Genomic DNA, 23,895 nt, shown 5'->3' with positions numbered 1-23,895 from the left:
AATTATAAGTTTCAAAATAAAAGTTAGTCACACATGTAATATCTGTAAAAAATCTTATAAGATTTTTTGAGAAGAAAAAGACCGAAATATACTTCATGACACTATTTATTTAGAGTTGTGTCTGACTCTGTAAACTGAGATAAAAATACAGTACTGACAGAAAGATACTTGTCCCAATGCATGTGAATTCTCTCTACACAAAATTTAATTTTGAGTCAAATAAATATAAATGTATACAAAATACTAATGGTATGAAATTATTTGAAGTTTGGGTATCAATTGAAAAACCTTAACATGAAATAAGGTTAGAGTAGGGTCCTGAGTAGCAAAGAAAGTGGAAAATTTGTTCACATTGAAAGTATAGAGAAGCTATGTGACTGTCGTGGGTCCCATTCCTTGAAACATGCAACTGTCACTGGTGGCATATTAGTAGTTAGAAATACCCATTCTCATTCATTCGCACTATCTTCGCTTGCACGCGCCTCTCGTGAAGCAGTGAAAGACAAATCAGGAACCCAAACACTGAAGCTTCTGCCTATGCGCGCGCTAAAATGGAACTAAAGAAGATATTAATTTAACATTACAGCTATAGAGAGAGAAAGAGATTCGTGCAGAATTTACTTCAGACCCACCACACCAACTATCGTCTTTCTGTCTTCTTTATCCCAAATTTTCGGACTCTTTAGTCTCTTACTGACTCTGCTACTTTTTTCTATCTTCCAACATAAAACCAATAATAGTAGTAATCATCATTGTCAATCATCACCATAATAAAAGTTAGATCGATATTAAGCTTTTGTTAATGAAGGGCAACCCGTCGCCATCGCTTCCAAGGCAAGGCAATAACCTATTCTCACCTCTCTCTCTCTCTCTTTCTGCTGTTGAAGATGATGTGCCATTTTTTCATTTCTCTCTAAACTCTTTTGACTCAATTCTCTCACTTTTTGGATCTGTCTCTTACTTTACCATGCGATCTCTTCTCTTCGCTAACTCCACAATGCGCCTCTGATTCCTTCCTTTCAGGTCCTCACTTTATTCTGTTCTTATCTTCTATTTATCTCATTTTCTTGCTTTACTTTCTTCTTATGCATTTTTTCTTTTCGCTTCAATTGTTCTCTTCTTACCTCTCTGTACTACTCCAATTAGTAGAACGAATTTTCTGGAATTTATGTTTAATGCTGAATTGAGGTGACAGCTGTTAGTTGTTAAACCTTGTTTGTTGTGTTTATCGGTGAAGGTTTGAGGAGGAGTGGCAATGGCATCGAAACAAGGTGTGAAATCTAGAAGGTTTGGATTGAGTGGCTTAAAAGGTGCTAATTCGCCTTCTTCTTCGACTACATCGTCTTCTAAACAGGTTCTAGAGACATCCGTCGATGGTCAGAGCTCGCCGGCATCTACGTCGGCTCGAAGTAAGCAGCGGCATTTTAATTCAGAGACTGCAGCTGCAACACCTCCTTTGGAGGCACAGAGAATGAAAGAAAATGTCACTGTGACGGTTCGATTTCGGCCTCTGAAGTAAGTGTGAGCTTTTTCAAGTCGTGTGTCATTGTTTGGCTGTGTTCTTGTTCTTTGGATGTCTGTTAACTTGATTGAGGTCTGTGTCTGGGACAGTCCAAGGGAAATTCGTCAAGGAGAGGAAATTGCTTGGTATGCAGATGGAGACACTATAGTGCGAAATGAGTATAACCCTTCCATAGCATATGCATACGGTATAATATGCAAAACTGGCATTTATGGATAGGGATTTTTGGGTATTTTACATATTTGTTCATTTGGCATCCAGGGGGAACTGAATATTATTTTGCATTCATAGGCATATTGACGTGGTGTTTGATTTTGAGAATACTATCTCATGACGATGATAGCTACGAAATAGTAAGATGGTCTGTCGCTATTATTCTTTTAAGGAAACTTTTCTTAAAATTTTCTCATGACAGAACTAATAAAAAAAGAGTCGTAAAGCATAACTTAGGAAAGATATATTCTTTTATAATCTTAGCTAACTTTCTAACCAAAGTGACTTATCTGCAAGCCTAGTAACATTTCCCTCCTTGCTAACCTTAAAGCCTCTGAAATTACTCCTCAGAAAATGCTCCAAGTTTTCGGATAGCTAAGGGGTTTGAAGTTGGACAAACTTTTGAAAAATATCATGTTCCACACACACTCCCAAATTAAACGGATTTGTGTTACATACCTTTTGGGGAGATAGTGATCCAAACAAAATGAGAAGTATTCAGAATGAATTTCCAAGAACGAATTTGGTGATGTTTTCTGGATTGGCAATTTGATATAGCATTTCTCAGCCTTTTAATGTAAACCATCCTTGCCCTTTTGGGTGCCATAAGGAGAAAGTCACAAGGGAGACATTATAGCTACTAATTGAAGCACTACTGTTGGGCATCAATTTTTTAGAATCTCTTTCCTTAAATAAATGGCCTGCAACAGATTTCCCTGCTGACCAAATGATCCTTTTTTTTTTTTTTCTGACAGTCAGATAAAAGAATATCCATGAAGCTTCTTCCTCCGAGTAGTTCCTGTCGAATTTAAAGGGCGGGAAAAGAAAGAAAACAATCTGCTGAGAATTTAGGAATTGGAATACTGTCTTATTCTTATTCAAGAGAATGTAGTACATAGTTTCTGCATATCATCCATATATGCAGACTCTTGGTAGACTTAATTAATGGAGACTATTGCCTAGGATTATGATAAAGGATGGAACTTCCTGGACACTAGCACCCTTGAATGTTAAAAGCATTTTAGCACGTCCTACATAGACCACCCACTCTTCAAATAAACCACACTGGAGTTTTATTGACGACAGATGCTAGACAAAAACTAGGCTGAAAGCATAATCATGGGAGAAAAAGTGTGTCTTTGAAGGTATCTCAATTTCAGTTATATTTTGGATCATGGGGTCCCAAAGAAAAAACGATTGAGAATGTCTTAACGTAGGAGGCTGTACTGAGAAAAGGCCACTTGAGGATTTGGCAGTTGGATCCAATCTAATGATCAACAGAGTTCAGAATATAATCCTCTACATTAATTCTGGCCAACCTATTATTTGTTATATTAATTTTGAAGAGAACAACAAAAACAGTGGTCAATAACAATAGAGCTGTAGTACATGGATTAATGTTATCCATGGGTTCTACCTAACAAAATCCAAAACATCTGTGAAACTACAAGATCTTTATCATATCAATAGTTTTCCCAGTGTTCATGACAGGTAAAGTAATAATATTCACAAAGATTTCACGATCCTATTTGAGATAGAAAGATTTCAATGTCATGAAATTGTATATTTATCTCAAATCCAATCAATCATCATGTAATGTACATTTCATGCTCAATAAATAGTCCCCCTATCTCCCATTTGCTGATGCTATGTATTGATCTGTTATTTTTATTTGTCTCTAGATCGTGTCTTTGGTCCCACAACCACAACTCGTCAAGTCTATGATGTTGCTGCTCAGCATGTCGTTAGTGGTGCTATGGAGGGCATCAATGGTAACTAACGGACTGAATTTACTACTTACTACCTATTCAGCATGGTCAAAAAACAAAATCTGTTTTTGCTTTAATCAAGTCAACCCAATTCCTTAATATAATTCAGATCACACATTTTGGATGTATTAGATTTGAAATATTACTGAAAAATCTTGATCAATGACAACTAATTAGGTATTTGTATTAAATTTAGTCTATTTGGACTTGGCTGATTAGCTCTTGGCTATAAACTGATGCCCACTTAAAATTACAATTGTTATTTTCACTTTAGTTGAGTTGCATCGAAAGATGTAAGAGCAATACATTTTACTCAAAGATGTCCATATTTCACTTATTGAGCATGACAAAATCAGATAATTCTGTATCAGTGATCAAATACCTCTTAGAAAAATTCTGGCGGAACAAAACCATCCGTACAATTTTGATCCTTTTGTATAGATGTCATATCATTTGGCTTTTTTGGTCACTCTTATAACATAAAACAATGTTGCAAATGTTTGGTTAGGCTGTCAGCCAGATCATGATATAATCCCTAGAGGTTTGTGATTGGCATCATAGCAATCAGTTTGCACAGAGAAATATTTGGCTGTGTAACTTCCAGATTATTTTTTGCTTGTATACCAGGCATATTGAATAATTAACGTATGAACTCCTATGGTTTTCATGCAGGTACGGTATTTGCATATGGGGTAACAAGCAGTGGAAAGACTCACACAATGCATGTGAGACAACACTTATCTTCTACCTTTATCTTTTTCTTGTTTATGATAAATTTACATATTTTTTTTTTGTCTTCCCATGTCATGCTACATAAGGTTATCAAACGTTAAACCATACTTAATTCACAAAGGAGCAATTGCTGACCGTTGTGATACTTGCCATTTTTTATTCTGATATACTATTGGTGGGCTGGTAGCGTGAGGTTGTTTGTCTTTGTTGGGTTTCATGGTTTTTCTAGACTTGGACATTGAGTTTTGATGGAAATTTCATATTGACCAGAAATAAGACTAATTTATAATATTTAAGTGGGGGAAAACCTCACTTTATAATTCGGTTTTATAGGGTTGAGTTAGATTTAAAATGCACTTCTTAAGATATTATCAGAGTCATTTAAAATCTATTCTAGTGAGATTTGTTGTTTGTTAGAACTATCAAGCCACTATCAGACCAATCACAAATATTTAGTACCACGCTTGAAATGCACGTCTACGTGAGGGGTGTGTTGGAGATTTCACGTTGACTAGAAATAAAATAAAACTAGTTTAATTAAATATTTAAGTGAGTGCAAACCTCACCCTACAAGCTGGTTTTGTGGAATTGAATTAAGTTAAAAATCCACTTCTTTTTTTTATCATTAAGATTCAGTTTATTTAAAACCGTTCAAACTTGCTAAAACTTCAAAGACTCCATAACTTTATCTTTCCAGATATTGTCTATTCTACTCCTGGTTTTATTTGAAAATTCTGGTAGCCATGTGTTGTCAAGGCTGATTCTGGACTCTTAGTAATGGGCAACTGCTTTCAATGCTAGCTCTATTTTTTTATCTTATTTCCAGTCATATGTGTTCTATGTCTTATGGGAAACTAAAATTTTCAGTATTTGTTATACTCTCTAATTTGTTCCTTCTTGTCTTGAATCTGTTAATTTTAGGTTAGTGAGCATAACAAGTACTGAAAATCTTACTATCCCATAGAAGGTAACATGTTAATTTTGGAATAGTAAAAATTTAAATTGTTGCTTCTGATAGATGCATAAAAGTATTATTATTTGTCTTGGGTGTTAGCATGTTAACTGGTATATTTGAAGTATACAGTAGCACTGATCTGAAGTAGGTTGGTTGGTGAGCTAACTACTGTCATATTTTACTCAATCAAATTCTTTATTGCTTGAACAAGCTCAAAATCATTTTGTTCAAAGCTGTTACTTACCAAGCCTTGATCTTTGTAAAGATGGTCTTTTGACATAATTTGGCTGGCATTATATTATTACATATATTGAACAATCTAAGGCTGCAAGCCTTGAAGAAGTTTTTGTAACTTCGACCATTGTTTAGCTTTTACGTACCTTCTATTCTACTTAATAATCTGTCATGCTACATAATCTGATAAAAAATAATTAATAATATCTGTTATTGTGACAATTGCTGAAGGTGTTAAGTTCTTATATGAATTTGTATTAGTTGATGTGACACTATATGCTCCTTAGTTCCTATCATACCTCTTGCTCATAAGTTCATATTTGCAGGGTGATCAAAGATCTCCTGGAATTATACCCCTTGCCGTTAAGGATGCTTTTAGCATTATCCAAGAGGTTGTCAAATACTACTCTCTTAATTGCACCCTTTATTATAGAAATTACATAGTCTGATTTTTCTGTGTGTACCAGACTCCAAACCGTGAGTTTCTCCTTCGAGTTTCGTACTTGGAGATCTACAATGAGGTAGGCTTTCTTGCTATCTAGTTCGTACCTTGTGATACCGTGCTCATGTGGATTTTGTCTCCCTATTTCCCTCGTGACTTTCCCTGAAAAGAAATTTAATGAATGGAAATTTCAAGGCTTCTCTTTTATTTAGGTGGTTAATGACTTATTAAATCCAGCAGGACAGAACTTACGAATCAGAGAGGATACTCAGGTACTGATAATAGCTTTTCTTATCTTTCTTCCTATATTTATATCTATACCGCTAAATTATGAGTGAAGGTTCTCTTTTCTGAATTTATATGACTTATTCATACTTGAAAAGAGAACTGAAATTGTATATTATTTTTTATTTAGAAGTACATACAACATATATATCGACATAAAAAATAAACTATAGCAGAGATTTTTGGCTACAAATCTTTACGTGATAATAGTAAGAAGGAATTTGGGAAAATTAATGCTAATTACAATGATTGAGAAATATTCTACAAATAATTAGACTTTACAATACTCCTTGAAACTGGTGAGTGAATATTTATCATGCTCAAGTTGTTGATATATCTTGATAGTGTTTCATGGGATGTCCGTTGGTCAGTACATTTCCCGGTCAATTGAACCAAGTGACATTTTGATGCATAAAAGCAAATTTTGGTTTTTAACTGGTGATTTAGTCCATCTTCTTTAATGAATGATTATTAACAATTCTTGGATTTTACTGTGTTAAACATTAGTGAGATGATTTTTTGAGAAATGAATATTTTGTTGTCGAACCTAGTGAAAGATAAAATGTGAATCTAGAGGCAAAATGTTATTTTTATGTTTTATATAATAACTAACTAAATTGTTGTCAGACACTGTTCCAAACACTTCTCAAATGTGTACGACTCCTTTATTTTGTTTCATAAACCCTCTTTCTTGTTATTTCTTTAAATAGAATGTATAATACAATTGAAGCCATCAGCATATTAACAAAGTCAGACGTATAGTTGTTGAAATGCTTATTCAAAGTTCTATAAACAGAAGTATTTCGAAGGAGGCCAGTATCATTTGTACATTGAATAATATGTAGGGCACCTATGTTGAGGGAATAAAGGAAGAGGTTGTACTCTCGCCTGCTCATGCACTGTCTCTTATTGCAGCTGGAGAAGGTATAAATTCCTGCTAGGTTTGTTTGCATGTGGATTATTTTAGTTTACTCTGTTCAAGTATACTAACGTGGACTGTTAAGTTTTCTTCTCTTGCGTTTTGTACTTCATTAAAATACTAGCTGCATTATTTGACAAATATAGTCTTCTAAAAAATTAGTTAGTGTTTATAATAAAAACTAAATAAAACTGTTTACTGGTCATTTGGATTATCATAAGAATTGGGTTCTTCTACAATTCCACTAATGCCCTGCTGTTTTGTTATTTAGCGTGTCCCTTTCTCTATTCTTGACAAAATTTCGATTTGATAACAGAACACAGACATGTTGGGTCCACAAACTTTAACTTACTCAGCAGCAGGAGCCATACAATATTTACCCTGGTGCGTTTACACAGTCTTAAAGGAAGAATCATGCTGTTTTATCTGTTTAAAAACATGTTTCTTAATATTATGCGCAAATTTTATCAATGTTTATGTTGACTTGGTTGTGTTTACCTCATATAGTTACTGCATAGCACTTAGATGTAATAACCGCATAATGTAGCTACACAGTTGATAATTCATCTCGGTAAACAAATGAATTACCACGGGAAAACTTTGGAATAAAACATACCATTATTAAACTCAAAACTTCTTGATAAGGATTCCCCTTATTATCGTTTTTTTGTTTTCTAAAATGAGGACCTGTTGGGAGGTGGGGTGATAAAACCAACTAGGAATACAGGGTATTCGAAGATTGATAACGAACAATAGGGATCCTAATGTGAGAATAGAATCCGAATCACATTCATATGCAAGAGTGCAGAGGATACAGAGGAATTGGTTTCTGAAAAGAATGAATGAATGCCCTGTAACAGAATGCATTCTTCCTATTTATTAGTTACTAACAGCTTTTAACTAACTTCCTAACAGAAACAGCAACCACTATACGTATTTTATACTCTCATACAGTCCTTATATACAATGATCGTATCATAGCCCTTCCCTTAAACAATTGCTTGACCTCAAGAATTGAAGAAAGGAAATTTTTTCTTCAAATCATAATAGTACTCCCAAGTTGAATCTTCAGGTAGCTGATGTTTCCACTTGACCAACACCTTGGTGACAGCTCTACCCTGCCTCTTCACAGTCATACGATCCAATAAAGTTTCTGGTTCTTTGGCCTGCTGTTCCTCCTCTGACAGGGGTAACCCAGATACCACACTGTTTTCTCCAATATGCTTCTTCAACTGAGACACATGGAAGACACTATGCACCTTAGAACCAACAGGCAGTTTCAACTTGTAAGCTACTGCACCAACCTTGCTTAAGATTTCGAAAGGCCCAAAGAATTTAGGACTCAATTTAGCATTAGTTCTGTTAGCCACCGAGACCTGTCTATATGGGTGCAGTTTCACAAACACCAAGTCTCCCACTTCGAAACTCCTTTCTGATCTATGCTTATCAGCCGCCCGCTTCATCCGATTCTGTGCCCTCTGCAAATGAAACTTCAGAACCTTAAGCATTTCTTCCCTCTTCCTTAAACTTCTATCTATCAGTTCAATCTTTGATTCTCCAGGCAAATAAGGCAAGCATACTGGAGGACGCTGCCCATACACGATTTCATAAGGAGTAGCATTGATGGCACTGTGAAATGTGGTATTATACCACCATTCAGCTAACGCTAGCCACTTAGACCATAACGCAGGAGCTTCACTGCACCTACACCTCAGATAAGTTTCTAGCACCCTATTTACCACCTCAGTCTGACCATCAGTTTGAGGATGGTAGGCTGAGGATAACCTGAGTTGCACCCCTTGCAAAGACATCAATTCTTGCCAAAAATGGCTCACAAAAATAGGATCCCTGTCACTAATGATTGAATCGGGAAAGCCATGTAATTTGAATACAAAATCCAAAAAAACTTGGGCCACGTCCGAAGCACTGTAAGGGTGAGATAGAGCCATAAAATGAGCAGATTTGCTCAATCGGTCGACCACCACAAATATCACTTGCTTACCAAACGAATTAGGAAGGCCCTCAATAAAATCCATAGATATGTGCTGCCATACATGACCAGGGATTGAAATAGGCTGAAGTAACCCTAGTGAAGCTACTGTTTCGTATTTATAGGTTTGACAAACTTGACACTGCTGAATGAATTTAATCACCTCCTTTGTCATGCCCTTCCAGTACAAGATAGCTTTAATTCTTTTTAATGTAGCTCTCCTTCCCGAATGTCCCCCTGTAGGAGAAGAATGCATCCATTCAAGAATTTCTCTCTTCAATTCATCTTTCTGCCCCACCACTAGTTTGCCCTTCCTTCTCAATTCTCCATTCTGCCATGTGAAATGCTTATGAGAATTAGGATCTGCTTGAATCTCCTCAATAATTCTCTTTAAGACCTCATCCATAGACCAAGTTTGTTGAATCTTGGCCAGCATATCCGATTGAACCTGATGTACCAATAACTGATAACACGCAGACGACTGTACCCTTGACAAAGCATCCGCTGCCATGTTGTCTTGGCCTTGCTTGTACTCAATAGTAAAATCAAATTCCATCAATTTAACCAACCATTTCTGCTGAAAAACAGTGGTGAATTTATGCTCCAGAATGTATTTAAGGCTCCTGTGATCAGTCTTAATAATAAAATGATGATTAAGCAAATAATGCCTCCACTTTTGGACAGCAAACACTACTGCCATCAGCTCCTTTTCATAAGTAGACAAGGATTGTTGTTGCTGATTTAAGGTCCTGCTAATGAAAGCCACAGGATGATGCTCTTGCATTAACACAACACCAATGCCATACCCGCAAGCATCTACCTCCAACACAAATATCTTTGAAAAATCTGGTAAAGCCAGAACTGGAGCAGTAATAAGAGCCTCTTTTAATTGCTGGAAGGCTGCCTTAGACTCCTCAGACCAACAGAATCCCTCTTTCTTCAACATATTAGATAAAGGCTTTGCCACAACACCATACCCCCTCACAAACCTCCTATAATACCCTGAGAGACCCAAAAAACCTCTCAGCTGCTTGACATTGTGAGGTAAAGGCCAATTCTTTACTGCCTCAATCTTGGAAGGGTCAGTAGCCACACCCTCCTTAGAAATTAAGTGTCCTAAATATTCAACTCTAGGCACACCAAAAAAACATTTGTCCCTTCTAGCAAACAGGGAATGGTCCCGCAAGGTCTTCAACACAAGCTGTAAATGCTCCAAATGTTCCTCTTCTCCCTTGCTGTACACTAATATATCGTCAAAGAATACCAAAAGGAACTTCCTCAAATAATCCTTAAAGATAGCATTCATCAACCCTTGGAAGGTTGCTGGGGCATTAGTGAGACCGAATGGCATTACAAGGTATTCATAGTGTCCTCCATGGGTCCTAAATGCAGTTTTATACACATCCTCTGGTTGCATTCTGACTTGGTTATAGCCTGCCCGTAAATCAATCTTGGAGAAGATAACCGAGCCATGTAATTCATCCAATAGGTCTTCCACAAGAGGAATAGGGAATTTATCCTTAACCGTGTGCTTATTTAACTCTCTATAATCAACACACATCCTCCAAGACCCATCCTTCTTACCCACCAGCACCACTGGACTTGCATAGGGACTGCTACTGTTTTGGATAATCCCAGATTGCATGTATTCCTTAATCAACCCATCAATGACATCTTTCTGGTGTTTGGCATACCTGTAAGGCCTGATATTAACTGGATTAGCTCCTTGTATCAATGGAATCTGATGATCATGACCGGGTCTTCTAGGAGGTAGCTGTTTTGGCTCTTGAAACAGATCCGCAAACCCCCATAAGACCTGCTCAATTTTCACAGGAACCTCTCCACTATTGGCATGAGTAGTCATAGTCTGTAACAGCCCTTCTTCCTGGTCACACAACTGAATCATAGACAAGTGTACTCCCGCTTCCATTGTCTTGCTAATTTGTTGCCTCTTTATAGTTTTCAAGCCACCCGACGACAAACCCCTCAAGACATGTCGTTTCCCTTTGAAGGAAAACTCCATCAACAACTTGTCAAAATTCCACATAATATCCCCTAAAGTGACCAGCCACTCAATTCCCAACACTAGATCACAACCACCAAGGGGAAACAACATTACATCACTATTAAAAGTACTCTGCTGCAGCTGCCAACTGAAATTCTGCACCATGGAAGAGATAGCCAAGGTATTACCATCAGCCACGGAAACACGCATTGGTTTCGTTGGCTCAATCTTACACCCCAGCCTCTTAGCCACTTGCTCATCCAGGAAGTTATTAGTACTTCCACTGTCAATCAAAATATGAATGGGCTTCTTCCTAACAAAACCAGTCACCCGCATCGTCCTCATAGTCTTGCAAGAACACAACCCAGTTAAGGCACTAACGGATATTAGAGGTTCCTCCCCATGACTCTCCTCCTCAACATCCTCATTTAACTCCTCAACTAAACCCTCCACTGCATCCATCTCCAGCACATGAATCTGTAACTTCCTATGCACCTTTGCATGCTCAGGGGAAAATGGCTCATCACAGAAGTAACATAACCCCTTCGCTCTCCTTTCTGCCATAAAAGCAGAACTAAGCTGTCTGGTAGGTTTGGGTCCCGTTTTAGAAGGCTCATAAGTTCCCAATATAGAAGCATTGTTGTTAGGAGTTTTAACAGAGGGCACAGATTTGGAACTTTTTGCTATCACATTTCCACTGCCCCCCGCTTTAGAAGCTGCCTCATACATTCGGGCTAAGGAAAAAGCCTTGTGTACCGACACAGGCTGAAACATCCGAACCATCATCTGCACTTCTTGCTGCAACCCGCCCAAGAAGCAACTCAACTTATGCCCTGCCGATAATTCCACCCGAGCCACCAAACAATCAAACGCCTCGTGATAGTCAGTAATAGAACCTGTCTGTCGTAACTTCATCAGGTCTGCCATCGAATCTTCCGCAATGTCCCCAAACCGCTCTAACACCAGCGTACTGTATTCCTCCCATGGCGGTAAGTTATCCACTCCAATCGGCTTAGCAAAGGCAATGTGCCATTGCAGAGCCCGTCCTTCAAAATGAACCACTGCCAACCGCACCTTATACTCCTCGGGTGTATGATCGACCGAAAAAAATGTATCGCATTGAATCAACCAATGTTTCACCTCATCGCCATTAAACCGAGGAAAATCAAGTCTAGCTAAACGCGTACCATACGAGTAAGAAGAAGATTTCTCACCACGACGCGATGGACTGGGAGCTAAATTCTGTTGAAGGAGATCTTGAATCTTCATCAATAAGGTCGAAGTCAAAGAATCAGTTAAAGAACCCGTTAACGAACTTGTAAGCGAGTCATGCAGCGTTTGTTTCAGAGACGCGCCAAGTTCGATGAATCGTGCATTCATACGATCGTTGAGGCGGTCTTCCTCTTCCCGCACCAAAGTCTGGATCAGCGTTTGAGTACGCGTTGCATCCGCCATCGAAAGTCACAGGAAGGTAGAGGCTGATACCAATTGATAAAACCAACTAGGAATACAGGGTATTCGAAGATTGATAACGAACAATAGGGATCCTAATGTGAGAATAGAATCCGAATCACATTCATATGCAAGAGTGCAGAGGATACAGAGGAATTGGTTTCTGAAAAGAATGAATGAATGCCCTGTAACAGAATGCATTCTTCCTATTTATTAGTTACTAACAGCTTTTAACTAACTTCCTAACAGAAACAGCAACCACTATACGTATTTTATACTCTCATACAGTCCTTATATACAATGATCGTATCATGGGGGTTGTTATTAAAACTATATCCTAAATAGTCAGCCAGATCATCAATGACAATTGATATCAATCTCGACCTTGAGTAGTTCAAGAACAAGAAAATGGAACACCAAGATGTTAGCTATTTTTATCAATTGCTTATATGTTCTTTTATTCTTTCTAATTTCATACAGTTTTGTAACAGACTATAGAGAGTAGTCCATGTGGTGAAAACAGCGAAGGAGAAGCAATAACACTTTCACAACTGGTAACCAACTTAAACTTTTCTGGTTGTATTTTGCTTTAACATGGGTAATGATTTTATGTTCATGTTTCATATATATTTTTGTTACATTTTTAATATTTTTCTTATATTTGCAGAATCTCATCGATCTAGCAGGTTCGGAGAGCTCTAAAGCTGAAACTACTGGCATGAGAAGGAGAGAAGGGTCTTATATCAATAAAAGTCTTCTAACACTTGGAACTGTGAGGTCTCAAACCTTTTCTTCTCAATGCATGTTAGAATGCAATGTAAAAATGTTCATTTGTTTTCCTTCACAACTAAAACCTTTATGATCATGTGATCTAGAGTTCAATCTTTTTGGCCCCCATTATTTTATAAAAATGTTAAATTTCAACAGTAGGTGGGCCTATGCATTTGCCAAGCTTTAAAGCCCTTAATGAGGAGGCACACTTATGTGAAACCATTTATGTGATTTAATCAAATAGCTTAGACTTTTGGAGTAATTGGTCAATAACAGATACAATTGCCAGCCCCCCTATTGGCATCATGGGACTTCAAGACCTGGTTTGTTGTGGGTTATGGTTGGCAGAAGCTAAAAACAAAAACGGCAATAGGGTGTTTCAACCTTGGGATCAAGTGGTGGACATGGTGCAATGACTTGAATTATGGCTATAGCTAAGGCCTTAAACTTTGGTTGTAGCTTATCCCTACCAGATTGTCTTTGCCAATAGTCATAACGAACAAATACAATACATATGTATGATGCATATCTAATACAACAATATTATCATTCTAAAAGTATGTAGGATAGAATACATTTAAGATACATATCCTAATATGTATAAAAATTTATGAAACATAATAAATATATAATTTCAGTTCTACAAATCCAAAATATAACAAACTTCTTTTTTTCATTAACAAAAGCAATTATAAATCATGGTCATCATAAGTTGCTATTGTTTAAAAATACGAATAACTTAACTATTGCTTCATCTTAAGATGTGAATCACTTGCATTTTCCTCTGCTTTTGATAGAATGACAGTACATTGACGTGCAGTGGTTTCCAAGCATAGATAATTCACTGGATGCTGTTATATTCAAGAACGTGTCTTTATGCCTGTGTTGAATTGTACTTATATTTGTTCCACAGGTTATTTCAAAATTGACTGAAGATAAGGCCAGTCACATACCTTATAGGGATTCCAAATTGACTAGAGTACTTCAGTCTTCGCTAAGTGGTCATGGACGTGTTTCTGTAAGGCTTCCCTCGTGCAGATAATTTTACGTGCATGCATTTATTTGTCAAAGTTATATACTGTTTTACATTTCTTTGTGGTAGAAATGCTTAAACATAAATTTGCAATTCTAATACCTATTGTCATTTTAATTACAGCTTGTTTGCACAGTAACTCCATCATCAAGTAGTACTGAAGAGACACATAACACATTGAAGTTTGCTCACAGGGCAAAGTACATTGAAATACGGGCATCACAAAACAAGGTATGTTAAATTTGATAACTGTTTTTCGGTTAAATCAGAATTTTATTGATACCAATGACAGAGTACAATATGTGCACATTATAAAGAACAAGAAACAGCACCGAACCTTTCTTCTGCATAAATCCATTACTTGTATTATGTTAGAAAACAAGAACAGAACATGAGCTTATTCATAAGATCTTCTGAGCAACAAGTATGCCACAGTTCCCATTGTTATATTCCCTCCATGTATGATATAGGTAAGAGTAATGTTGCACGTCAATAATGAATGTTAGGAGGTGTTTTCACTTTATAGATGTATATAAATGGCTTACATGCTGAGTGTAACCACTCAGGCAGATTCAGAATTGTTTCCTCTAAATCTCGAAGTTACTCTAATTCAAGACATTGCCATTATAGTCTTAGTTCACAGAAGTAGAACTCTGCCTTTGACCACCCCATTTCATTAAATCTCATTTTGGTGGTAATCGATGGTTTAAATACAACTTGGGTATACAAATCATTACAAACAAATAATCATCCTTTTAGTTTGAATTTTCAACTGACTGGATGATCTTGCAAGTGGCCAGTTCTATTTGGACCTGGCATTTGTTAAATTCCTACATGTCAATCATATACTCTCCCTATAGGTGAAGACTAACGAATAGTTTTTACATCTAACCTTCTGAAATTCAGCATTTATTTTTAAGAATCAAGGCAGCAAGGATCAATTATTGTACATTTCGTCGAAGGCTTGGATACCATATCAATCACCGGCACTCATGATAGCTTAAGCTGAGTTGAAGGCCCATAAGTGGTTTTTATATTTAAGAGTAGACATGGCTTTTGAGTTTAGAATAAACTTTGGTGCATAGCCATATGCAAAACGACCTCTAGAGGCCATTTAGTATGGAAATTTCTCACATCCATAATGAATGACAGTCCTTAAGCTTCCTCATTTAGCTTCAAAGTTCTTCTTATCAGTTCCATGCGCAATTCTAGGGTGTGTTTATCTATCAATGTTAGTGGAAAAGAATGAGAGATGTTTTGAATAGTTTTCTTTTTATTGCATTGGAATGAATTTCTATGAACCTCCAGATTTGAAAATGTTTAAATTATAGGGTTTTTGGTATTAAAGGAGAAAATGGAGTGAATTGAGATTTTGTGGTGCGGTGTGCTGTGTTCCGAGTTGATACAAATCATAAAGCATTAACTCTCAATTTTATAAAATTAGCTTGTAAAGGAAGTTTTCTAGATTATACCTTTAGTTGAGTGGGATCTCAGTCCCTCTAGAGCTGACATCCTTGCTGCTAGACCCACAGATGCTTCACTTAGCCTTTTTGGTCAGTCCTTCTGGAATAGCCCCTTTTTCTATGTACTGGGGACCAACTTTGAGAGGCCAGAACTAATATAGACAAGGGGTAATCGTAATTTATGAAACTTTCTAGCATTTTATTTATAGTTATACTAGATTGAAGTTCTAACTCATATGGAAACAAATCACAAGATAATAATGAAATGAGGAAACCAATTACAATTTGCAAGAGATACTGAGAACATTTATAGAAACTAAGTACTAATTCTAGGAGATAATGTAAGATACTCTAAATTACTGTAAACTGTGATGATATTTTATTTTTAGATCAGTAACTAAAATTTATATTCGTATGGTTTATATAAAATAAACTGTAATGATATGATAAGATATTATTAGATGTCTTACATATATTCTAGAGGGGGAATTGTATATATACATACATACATATATACATACATACATATATATATATATATGTATATATATATATGTATATATATATATACATATATATATATATATATATATATGTATGTATGTACGTATTCAGTAGTCGGTGTTTTAATCTTTAAAACTTTGGTATTATATGTGTACTTTGCAAACAGGATGGTGTTGACTTCTCTTTACCTCATTGCTCTATCCTTATTCTTCTGCTCTCATTATTTGTTTTCTTTTTTAAATTTAATTAAACCTGCAGATAATTGATGAAAAGTCACTTATCAAGAAATACCAACAAGAGATTCAATGCTTAAAGGAAGAATTGGAACAATTAAAGAGAGGTATTGTCACAGTTCAACCTAAAGATACTGGGGACGATGACATTGAGCTCCTAAAACAGAAGGTAGGCAATGTTATATATATAAATCGTGGCCTTTTATTTTATTTCATTGTTAGGACTCTCTATATATAGGGAAGGGGTTCACTTAGTCCAAGAGTAACACTTGTTTACCTTGCTATACTTGATAACTTTTTATAATCCTTGAATTTCTTTAATCTAACTTTTGGTTTGGGAGATCACATTAAGTAGATCAAGCATACAAAGTTTCATAAAAATTAAAAATAATTCTATATTTCATCAATCAACTTCATTTAAATGTATATCAAAGATAATATTGCATGATTCGGTGGTTGAATTTGAGACTTTTTATATATATGGAAGATATCACAAGATATTACACACATAAACATTTTAGATTTCAAAATGTGATATTTCTGCCCTTTCCTAGAAGTCAAGCGTGAACAAGGGTACATTTCAGTACTACCTCCATGGTACATTGTGCCGTACTACTTTCTCAGAATTTTTAATTAATAAAAATTAGGTGTAATGAAATTCCTTTTAGTCCTTACTATTTAAGCTTGTTGGGACTAAAAGAGATTAAAAAAAGGCATGCAATAGAGCATTATAAAAAGTATTTTAAGTATAAGGACTAAAGGGTAAAGCTTTCTCAACTAAAGAGAGCAAATGCAATAACTTCCATTACTTAGCCCGTAACTTTTTTTTTATTATGAGTCTATAACATTTAGTATACAAGTATGTAATCTATACCTATATATATATATAAAGAGATACACCTTATGATGCACTAATATTTCAATTTTGGTCACGTATATGTGTTTGACGTACTTGAGTACTTGAGTCCGATACTCTAATATACTTTATTAATACTTATTAATGAAATATCTAATCTAGTACTTTTATGAGGACAGTAATTTATAATTTTTTATATTAACAATTTTAATACATATGATTTTAATTTGGATTCACACAATAAAAATCATATATTACCATGTCTTTAAGAATTGTTTACATTTTTTGATATGTATATATCATATATCATATCCTAATATTTTCAAAATATAAAACATATTGACGTATCGGATATGTGTACATCATAGGATACACCTCTTGGGTGTATAATCAATTATAAAATTTTTAAACATTTTTAGCATCTTCTTTTCCCATTTATTCATTAATTTACTGAATTTGGAAAATTACAATAACAACATATTAAAAAATGCCTACAAACATGCCCGGTCGTAGACATGCCCAGTCGTGCCTGTGTTATGCTAGTTTTAGTGAAATGTGATTGTACTCCCTCTTTTGGTGGGAGTAACCAAGGGCATAGATATCGTAGGCTTTTTTATTAAATTGTAAGAGGTATGATGTACAAATTTCGAAATGAACTTAGTTAGTTATTGTGAAGTAAATTTGCTGCACATTGGGTTCTTCAGTATTCTGTAATTAGCGTTCTGATCTTGAATGGTTCTCAATTTCAATTATTCAAGTTAGAGGATGGTCAAGTTAAGTTGCAATCCAGATTGGAACAAGAAGAAGATGCTAAAGCTGCTTTGCTAGGCAGAATTCAACGGTTGACGAAGTTAATTTTGGTCTCCACAAAAGCGTCTCCATCTTCAAGATTTCCCAACAGACCTGGTCCTCGTAGAAGACACTCTTTCGGGGAAGAGGAGGTATTGCTCATGTTGCATCAACTTTCTCCTTTTTTCTTCTGAATACTAGGATTTAATATTACTTATAATTCTCTTCATTTTTTAATTTTCGGTATGTTTTCAGCTGGCATACCTTCCATACAAAAGGCGGGATTTAATCTTGGACGAGGAAAATGTTGATTTGTATGTTAATCTGGAGGGAAATGCTGCAATAGCTGATGATTCTTTCAAGGGCGAGAAAAAGATGAAGAAACATGGACTACTAAATTGGTTGAAGTTACGTGTAAGTTGCTCATCTTCATTGTAGTTTTCTGAGGATAGGAATATTTATTACATTATAGAAATATGTTTTTCCGTTTCTGAACTTGTAGAGCTTGCACAATTATTTTTCTTCTGTTTTCTTTTAACTTATCAGAATTATGTGACGGCTCCTCTTATTTGTTTCCCGTCTTAACCACTCGATGTATTTTAATTCAAGAATCTAAAATAATCTGTAGCTCTTGCAGCAAACGGATTTACCAATAGCGTTTTATGTACTCCTTGGTATTGTTCCTTTGGTCTTAACGACTCTTCGGAAAATGGTGTCATGAACTAACCATCCCTTAAGCTTAAGCTATTACGTGTAAATACATAAACTTTTTATAAACAATTGCATCTCTAACAATTGGGATGCGTTTTGTTTCTTCAGTTCGAATCTAGGAAGTTTATAAGTAATATTTGACATATGAGAATCACGAGTTTCAATTATCAATCCAAAAGTAATTGCATGCTGGTGTGTGCTTGATTAGGCTCCTTGTTTAACATCTTATATAACATTATCTATATAAATAATGGATCTTTTCATTCTGGGTACTTGCAAGTTCGTTTCTGTTTGTTTAAGTTTGTGTCTTTCACCGTTTTTATCAGAAACGAGATAGTGCCTTGACAGGCACAAGTGATAAATCTAGTGGAGCAAAATCAACTAGCACACCGTCTACACCTCAAGCAGAAAGTGGTAATCATGTGGAATCTAGACTTTCTCATTCTCAACCTGCAGAAAGCTCTCCCTCTGCTGATCTTGCATCAGAGGCAAGAGAGGATAAATATATTCACGAGGATAGTTTATTGGGGCAAGACACTCCTTTGGTATGTAATTGACTATTATTTATGTTTCTTACTGTAGCTTTGATGAAAAATGCCAATTACTAGCATTTGGAAAATTTCATATTCACTCATTGAATAGGACAAAAAACTAGGAAGTGTATATATGCTTTTCCAAAAAAGTGTAAAGTGATTGTCATGTTAAAACTAACTTAAATGCCTAAAAACCACCAAAGAAACCGCATTTTTTCTTGTACTGCTTATATTTTTGGTCTCCGGTGTTACCCTCAAGTGCGGCCAGTCAACAAGTGTCCTTGTCTAGCCAGAAAAGTTTCTTTCGGTGTCCCACATTATTTATTTGGATTGTGATCGGTTGTACCTCTTTTAGTTTTCAAACATTACAATACTTCTTCATCTGTTGATCTCATTTTACTTGTTTGTTGAAGACAATGTAGCTGAGCTGATACTAATTCGCTGTTATTTGTGGGAAAATATCTATGACATTAGAATGAAGGAATATGGTGGATTTGTGATTCTTATATGATTCTTATGTTCTTGGCAAAGATGTGTGATGAGTATATATTATTTGGAAATCTATATTTTTACCTCATTAGATTTTGTTCTCGTTGTATTTGGATTTAATTTCTAGACAAGCATCAAATCTGTTGATCAGATTGATCTTCTGAGGGAGCAGCACAAGATTTTATCTGGAGAAGTGGCACTTCATTCAAGTGCTTTGAAGAGGCTGTCTGATGAAGCAACAAGAAATCCTCAGAATGGTCAGATTCATGTAGGTTACCAATACCTCTTTGTCTATATAGATGGAATTGTGTTTATTTGAGTGATTAGAGTTATTACTCTGACTGTTTGGCTGAAAATTTTGCGTAATTCAAACCAAGGTGGAGATGGAAAATTTGAAAGATGAAATAACAGCAAAGAGTGAACAAATAGATTTGCTAGAAAAGCAAATTTCTAATTCTTTCATTGCTTCAGACAAGATTGAACAGTCAGGAGCATTGCAGGTATGTTCACTAGGCATCATTATTGCTCTGTTTCACTTGTTTTTAGTCAAGCTTAATACTTTGTTTGTTCAACAGACTGTTGCTGAGCTGATGGCACAATTAAATGAGAAATCCTTTGAACTCGAGGTGACAGTTATTTACACCTTGCTAATTTTTGCCAAATCCATTTTATTAGCTCTTAAATAAAATTATATTGTAGTACTTTCCAATAGGAATAAAAGATACATTTTAGTTATGCCAACAATTTGATACAATCAATATTCCTAAAGCCATGCTTTTGATCATGCAAGACAGCAGTAGAGTTCTTATCTGATTATGTAGCATAGACGTTTCAAATTCTAAAATTTCTACCACTGCATGAACATGTGTCCTTACTCGATTACTTTTATATGATCCCAGTATTAACTAATGCACATTATTGTGCTAATTCAGGTCAAAGCAGCAGATAATCGTATAATTCAAGAACAGCTTAATCAGAAGGTGAAATATACCATAATTTTTTTGTGTGAAATACTTATTGTATCTTTTTATCGTGTCCTTAGCTAAGGGAGTAATTGGATTACCAGATTTGTGAATGTGAAAGCCAGCAAGAAACGATTGCCTCTCTCAAACAGCAACTTGCAGATGCGGAGTTGAGAAATTCCATCCCTGTTGTCAACCGTTCACTAGATTTCTCTGTAACCAAAGACTATCATGGTGAAATTCACCTTGACAAGGGGAATAAGATGATAAACAATTCTAATGAAGGGATTCATTTGCAAGTACAGGTATATTTATTCCCTCGTGCAGTCTTCGTTTGTCGGGTGCTCTTACAGTTCTTAGTCTTGCATTCCTGTGTCTGTGATTACTTTTCCAGCAATTTCTCATAAAATCTGCATATTAATTCCTCATTGCAAACTACTTGTTTTTAACTTTACTATCACCGGGCAAAGATTTATTTCAAGAGCTCTATCTTGTTACGACTTGTGAGTGGCAAATTAAGCATGCACTTCAAATGGCATAAAGTATTTTGTATATAGTCATGATTCCCACTGATCTTGTGCACTCAATCAGACAAGTGAGATAGAGGAGCTGAAGCAGAGAGTGGCACAACTAACAGAATTGAAGGAGCAGTTAGAATTCAGAAATCAGAAGTTGGCAGAAGAGAGTTCATATGCTAAAGGGCTTGCTTCAGCTGCTGCTGTTGAGCTTAAGGCACTGTCAGAAGAAGTTGCCAAACTCATGAACCAGAACGAGAGACTAGCTGCTGAGCTAGGTGCATCCAAGAATTCAACCACTGAACGTAGAGGTAGTGGCACAGTCCAAAATGGACGAAGAGAAAGCCATGTCAGAGTTAGAAGAAATGATCAGGGTGGATCAAACACCAACATCAAGAGAGAATTAGCCCTGAGCAAAGAAAGGGAACTTTCATATGAAGCTGCCCTTTTAGAGAAAGATCACAAAGAAGCCGAACTTCAAAGAAAGATTGAGGAGTCAAAGCAAAGAGAAGCATACCTGGAAAATGAACTTGCCAACATGTGGGTCCTTGTAGCTAAGCTTAAAAAGTCACAAGGAGCTGAAACTGAAACTGATGTTTCAGGGTCTACTAGAGAGAGTCTGCAGATGGATGGTTTTGATGTTTGATGTGATATTGTAATAGTGGTGTTTGATCCATTATTACAATTTGCTTTCAATAGGAGTGGTTTGAGAGAGAGGTGTGTAAAGATTGTTGCTCTCTGGAAAGTGTGCTATTTTCTTTTCCCCCTCTATCCCCTATCCTTTTTGGTTCATAGCCAAGGGTCCGTTCTCCCTGCATTCTTACCTCTATTCTTCCACAGGTGTTTGGGTTTTGGTATTTATTTGGTTGACATATGTAGAGGAATGATGTTCAAAGCATGGAAAGTAATGCTGGCTTCAAATTTGCTTTGATAATGAAGTTGCCCTCATGTCCCTTTGCCTTAATTTTTCCTGTTAATTAGAGGACAAACATAATAATAATATTATTATTATTATTATTGTTAAATAGGTATAAAACTGAAGGGTAAAATCTTAATATAATGTTTAATTTGAGTAGAACATTTACAAAAGTCGTATTGATTTTATAAAGTTCATAAACCGTTAGTATTATTATTACTATTATTCTATTTTTTCTTAATTATATTTTTAAATTAAAATAAATTAAAGAATAAGAATAAATTATCCCAATACTAAAAGGAATTTTATTAATATTGTAATAACATAATAGGTTACAAATCACTCTAATATGATCTTAATCAGGAAAGAGTATGATCGTTTCTGAATTTGAATTCTTAAGAGGTTTAAGCCAAGAAAAGAAGAGAATCTTCCCTTTAATGATAAGTCAAATTTAATATATGACTAAAAGCGTTTATATTGTTTTTTGTACCTTTATATAAGTCCATAAGTTTAAGAAAATCTGAGGACTCTACCAGAAGATCCAAACCCAAAACATAAAAACATAAACTAATTTATAAAAAACAGATCCAAAGCCCAAAAATATAGAACATAACTAATTTCTGAGAGAAAACTTAAAGTCTAAAAACAAACTAATTTTCCTAAAAATTATTCTTCAAATATGTTTCAAGTTATGGTTTTCATATTCTTTGAATTTCAGACGGCTTGTAGCATCAGGAGCCTTGAATAGTTTTGATCTTTCAATCTCTTACTCCTTACCCTTGTCATAAATCCTTTAAATTGTAAAAGTTCATTTTCAAATTCTTCTTACATGGAATCTTGGTATATCGCTTTTAATAATATAATATACTATAACTCATTAACATTTTTTACATAACTACTATTATTAATTTTTTTTTTTAAATATAGAAACAATTTATATCTATTTGCCACTAATTTTAATAATACATTTACGTAATTTTTTTTCATGTGTCCACTCTTTTTCTTTGGCACATCCATAAATATGAGAATTTCTAATTTAACCTTTTGGTTTAAAGCTTTTCCAATTTTTGTTTTATGAAAACTTTTTGAATGGTAGAATTCAAAAGATAAAAGTTTTTTTAATTATACAATTCGAAAGTTATTTTTTTATATCACTTTTTGTTTTGGATTATAGAATTTAAAAAATATCTTCAACTTTTGAAATATACCATTTAAAAGTCATTATTTTTCGTAAAAAGAAATTAAAATGTACTGTTTGAAAATGACTTTTAACTTATGAATTATGATACATATATAAAATAAAAATGACCACCTTAATATTCATATTTACCTATCTTCTAACAAAGATGTAACATTACATGTATGAGTTTGGGGATGGATTCATGTATTCATTCAAATAGTTATAATAAACATATAATAATCATTATACCACATAAAATCATTAAATAACAATTAATTTTAAAGATCAAAATAATTAGTCACTATATTAATTAATTGAAATATAATTTTATAAATTAAAAATTATAGAAGTATAAAATGGTCTTACACGAATAAAAAGTTAATTATTAGTGACTAGTGATTAGACTCTAAATTCATTTCTAA

The 23,895-nt window shown here is 35.0% G+C and overlaps 1 protein-coding gene across 3 annotated transcripts; it reads left to right on the top strand.

Moving 5' to 3' along the window:
• Positions 1-631: 631 nt before the first annotated feature.
• LOC114181884 (P-loop containing nucleoside triphosphate hydrolases superfamily protein) lies at positions 632-22,341 on the top strand. 3 transcript variants are annotated; one of them, XM_028068570.2, is made up of 25 exons: positions 852-1,023; positions 1,238-1,271; positions 1,355-1,515; positions 1,612-1,709; positions 3,418-3,507; positions 4,177-4,229; positions 5,752-5,817; positions 5,893-5,946; positions 6,080-6,139; positions 6,998-7,076; positions 7,388-7,455; positions 13,010-13,072; positions 13,186-13,290; positions 14,203-14,307; positions 14,446-14,553; positions 16,548-16,691; positions 18,137-18,319; positions 18,423-18,581; positions 19,205-19,423; positions 20,028-20,168; positions 20,278-20,400; positions 20,476-20,526; positions 20,833-20,880; positions 20,967-21,167; positions 21,454-22,341. In XM_028068570.2, exons 3-25 carry the CDS (start codon positions 1,472-1,474, stop codon positions 22,021-22,023), a joined length of 2,832 nt encoding a protein of 943 aa, XP_027924371.1. In that variant the 5' UTR covers positions 852-1,023; positions 1,238-1,271; positions 1,355-1,471; the 3' UTR covers positions 22,024-22,341. The 3 variants fall into 3 exon arrangements, with proteins under 3 accessions (XP_027924327.1, XP_027924371.1, XP_027924379.1); XM_028068526.2 differs by having other exon boundaries at positions 632-1,023; positions 1,238-1,515; XM_028068578.2 differs by lacking the exons at positions 852-1,023; positions 1,612-1,709 and having other exon boundaries at positions 1,261-1,515.
• Positions 22,342-23,895: the final 1,554 nt, after the last annotated feature.

Source organism: Vigna unguiculata, chromosome 1, assembly GCF_037176805.1.
Source record: "Vigna unguiculata cultivar grain cowpea cultivar isolate G323 ecotype 2 chromosome 1, ASM3717680v1, whole genome shotgun sequence".
Classification (NCBI taxonomy): Eukaryota; Viridiplantae; Streptophyta; class Magnoliopsida; order Fabales; family Fabaceae; genus Vigna; species Vigna unguiculata.
Note: the sequence above shows the minus strand (reverse complement) of the source record. Positions and strands in the feature narration are given on the sequence as shown.

Bases quoted from the DNA above. Each gene is read 5' to 3' on its own strand.
- LOC114181884 (XM_028068526.2), top strand. From the start codon at position 1,256: ATGGCATCGAAACAAGGTGTGAAATCTAGAAGGTTTGGATTGAGTGGC. The intron at 3,508-4,176 runs GTAACTAACGGA...GTTTTCATGCAG, and splicing joins TGCTATGGAGGGCATCAATG to GTACGGTATTTGCATATGGG. The intron at 20,527-20,832 runs GTGACAGTTATT...GTGCTAATTCAG, and splicing joins AGAAATCCTTTGAACTCGAG to GTCAAAGCAGCAGATAATCG.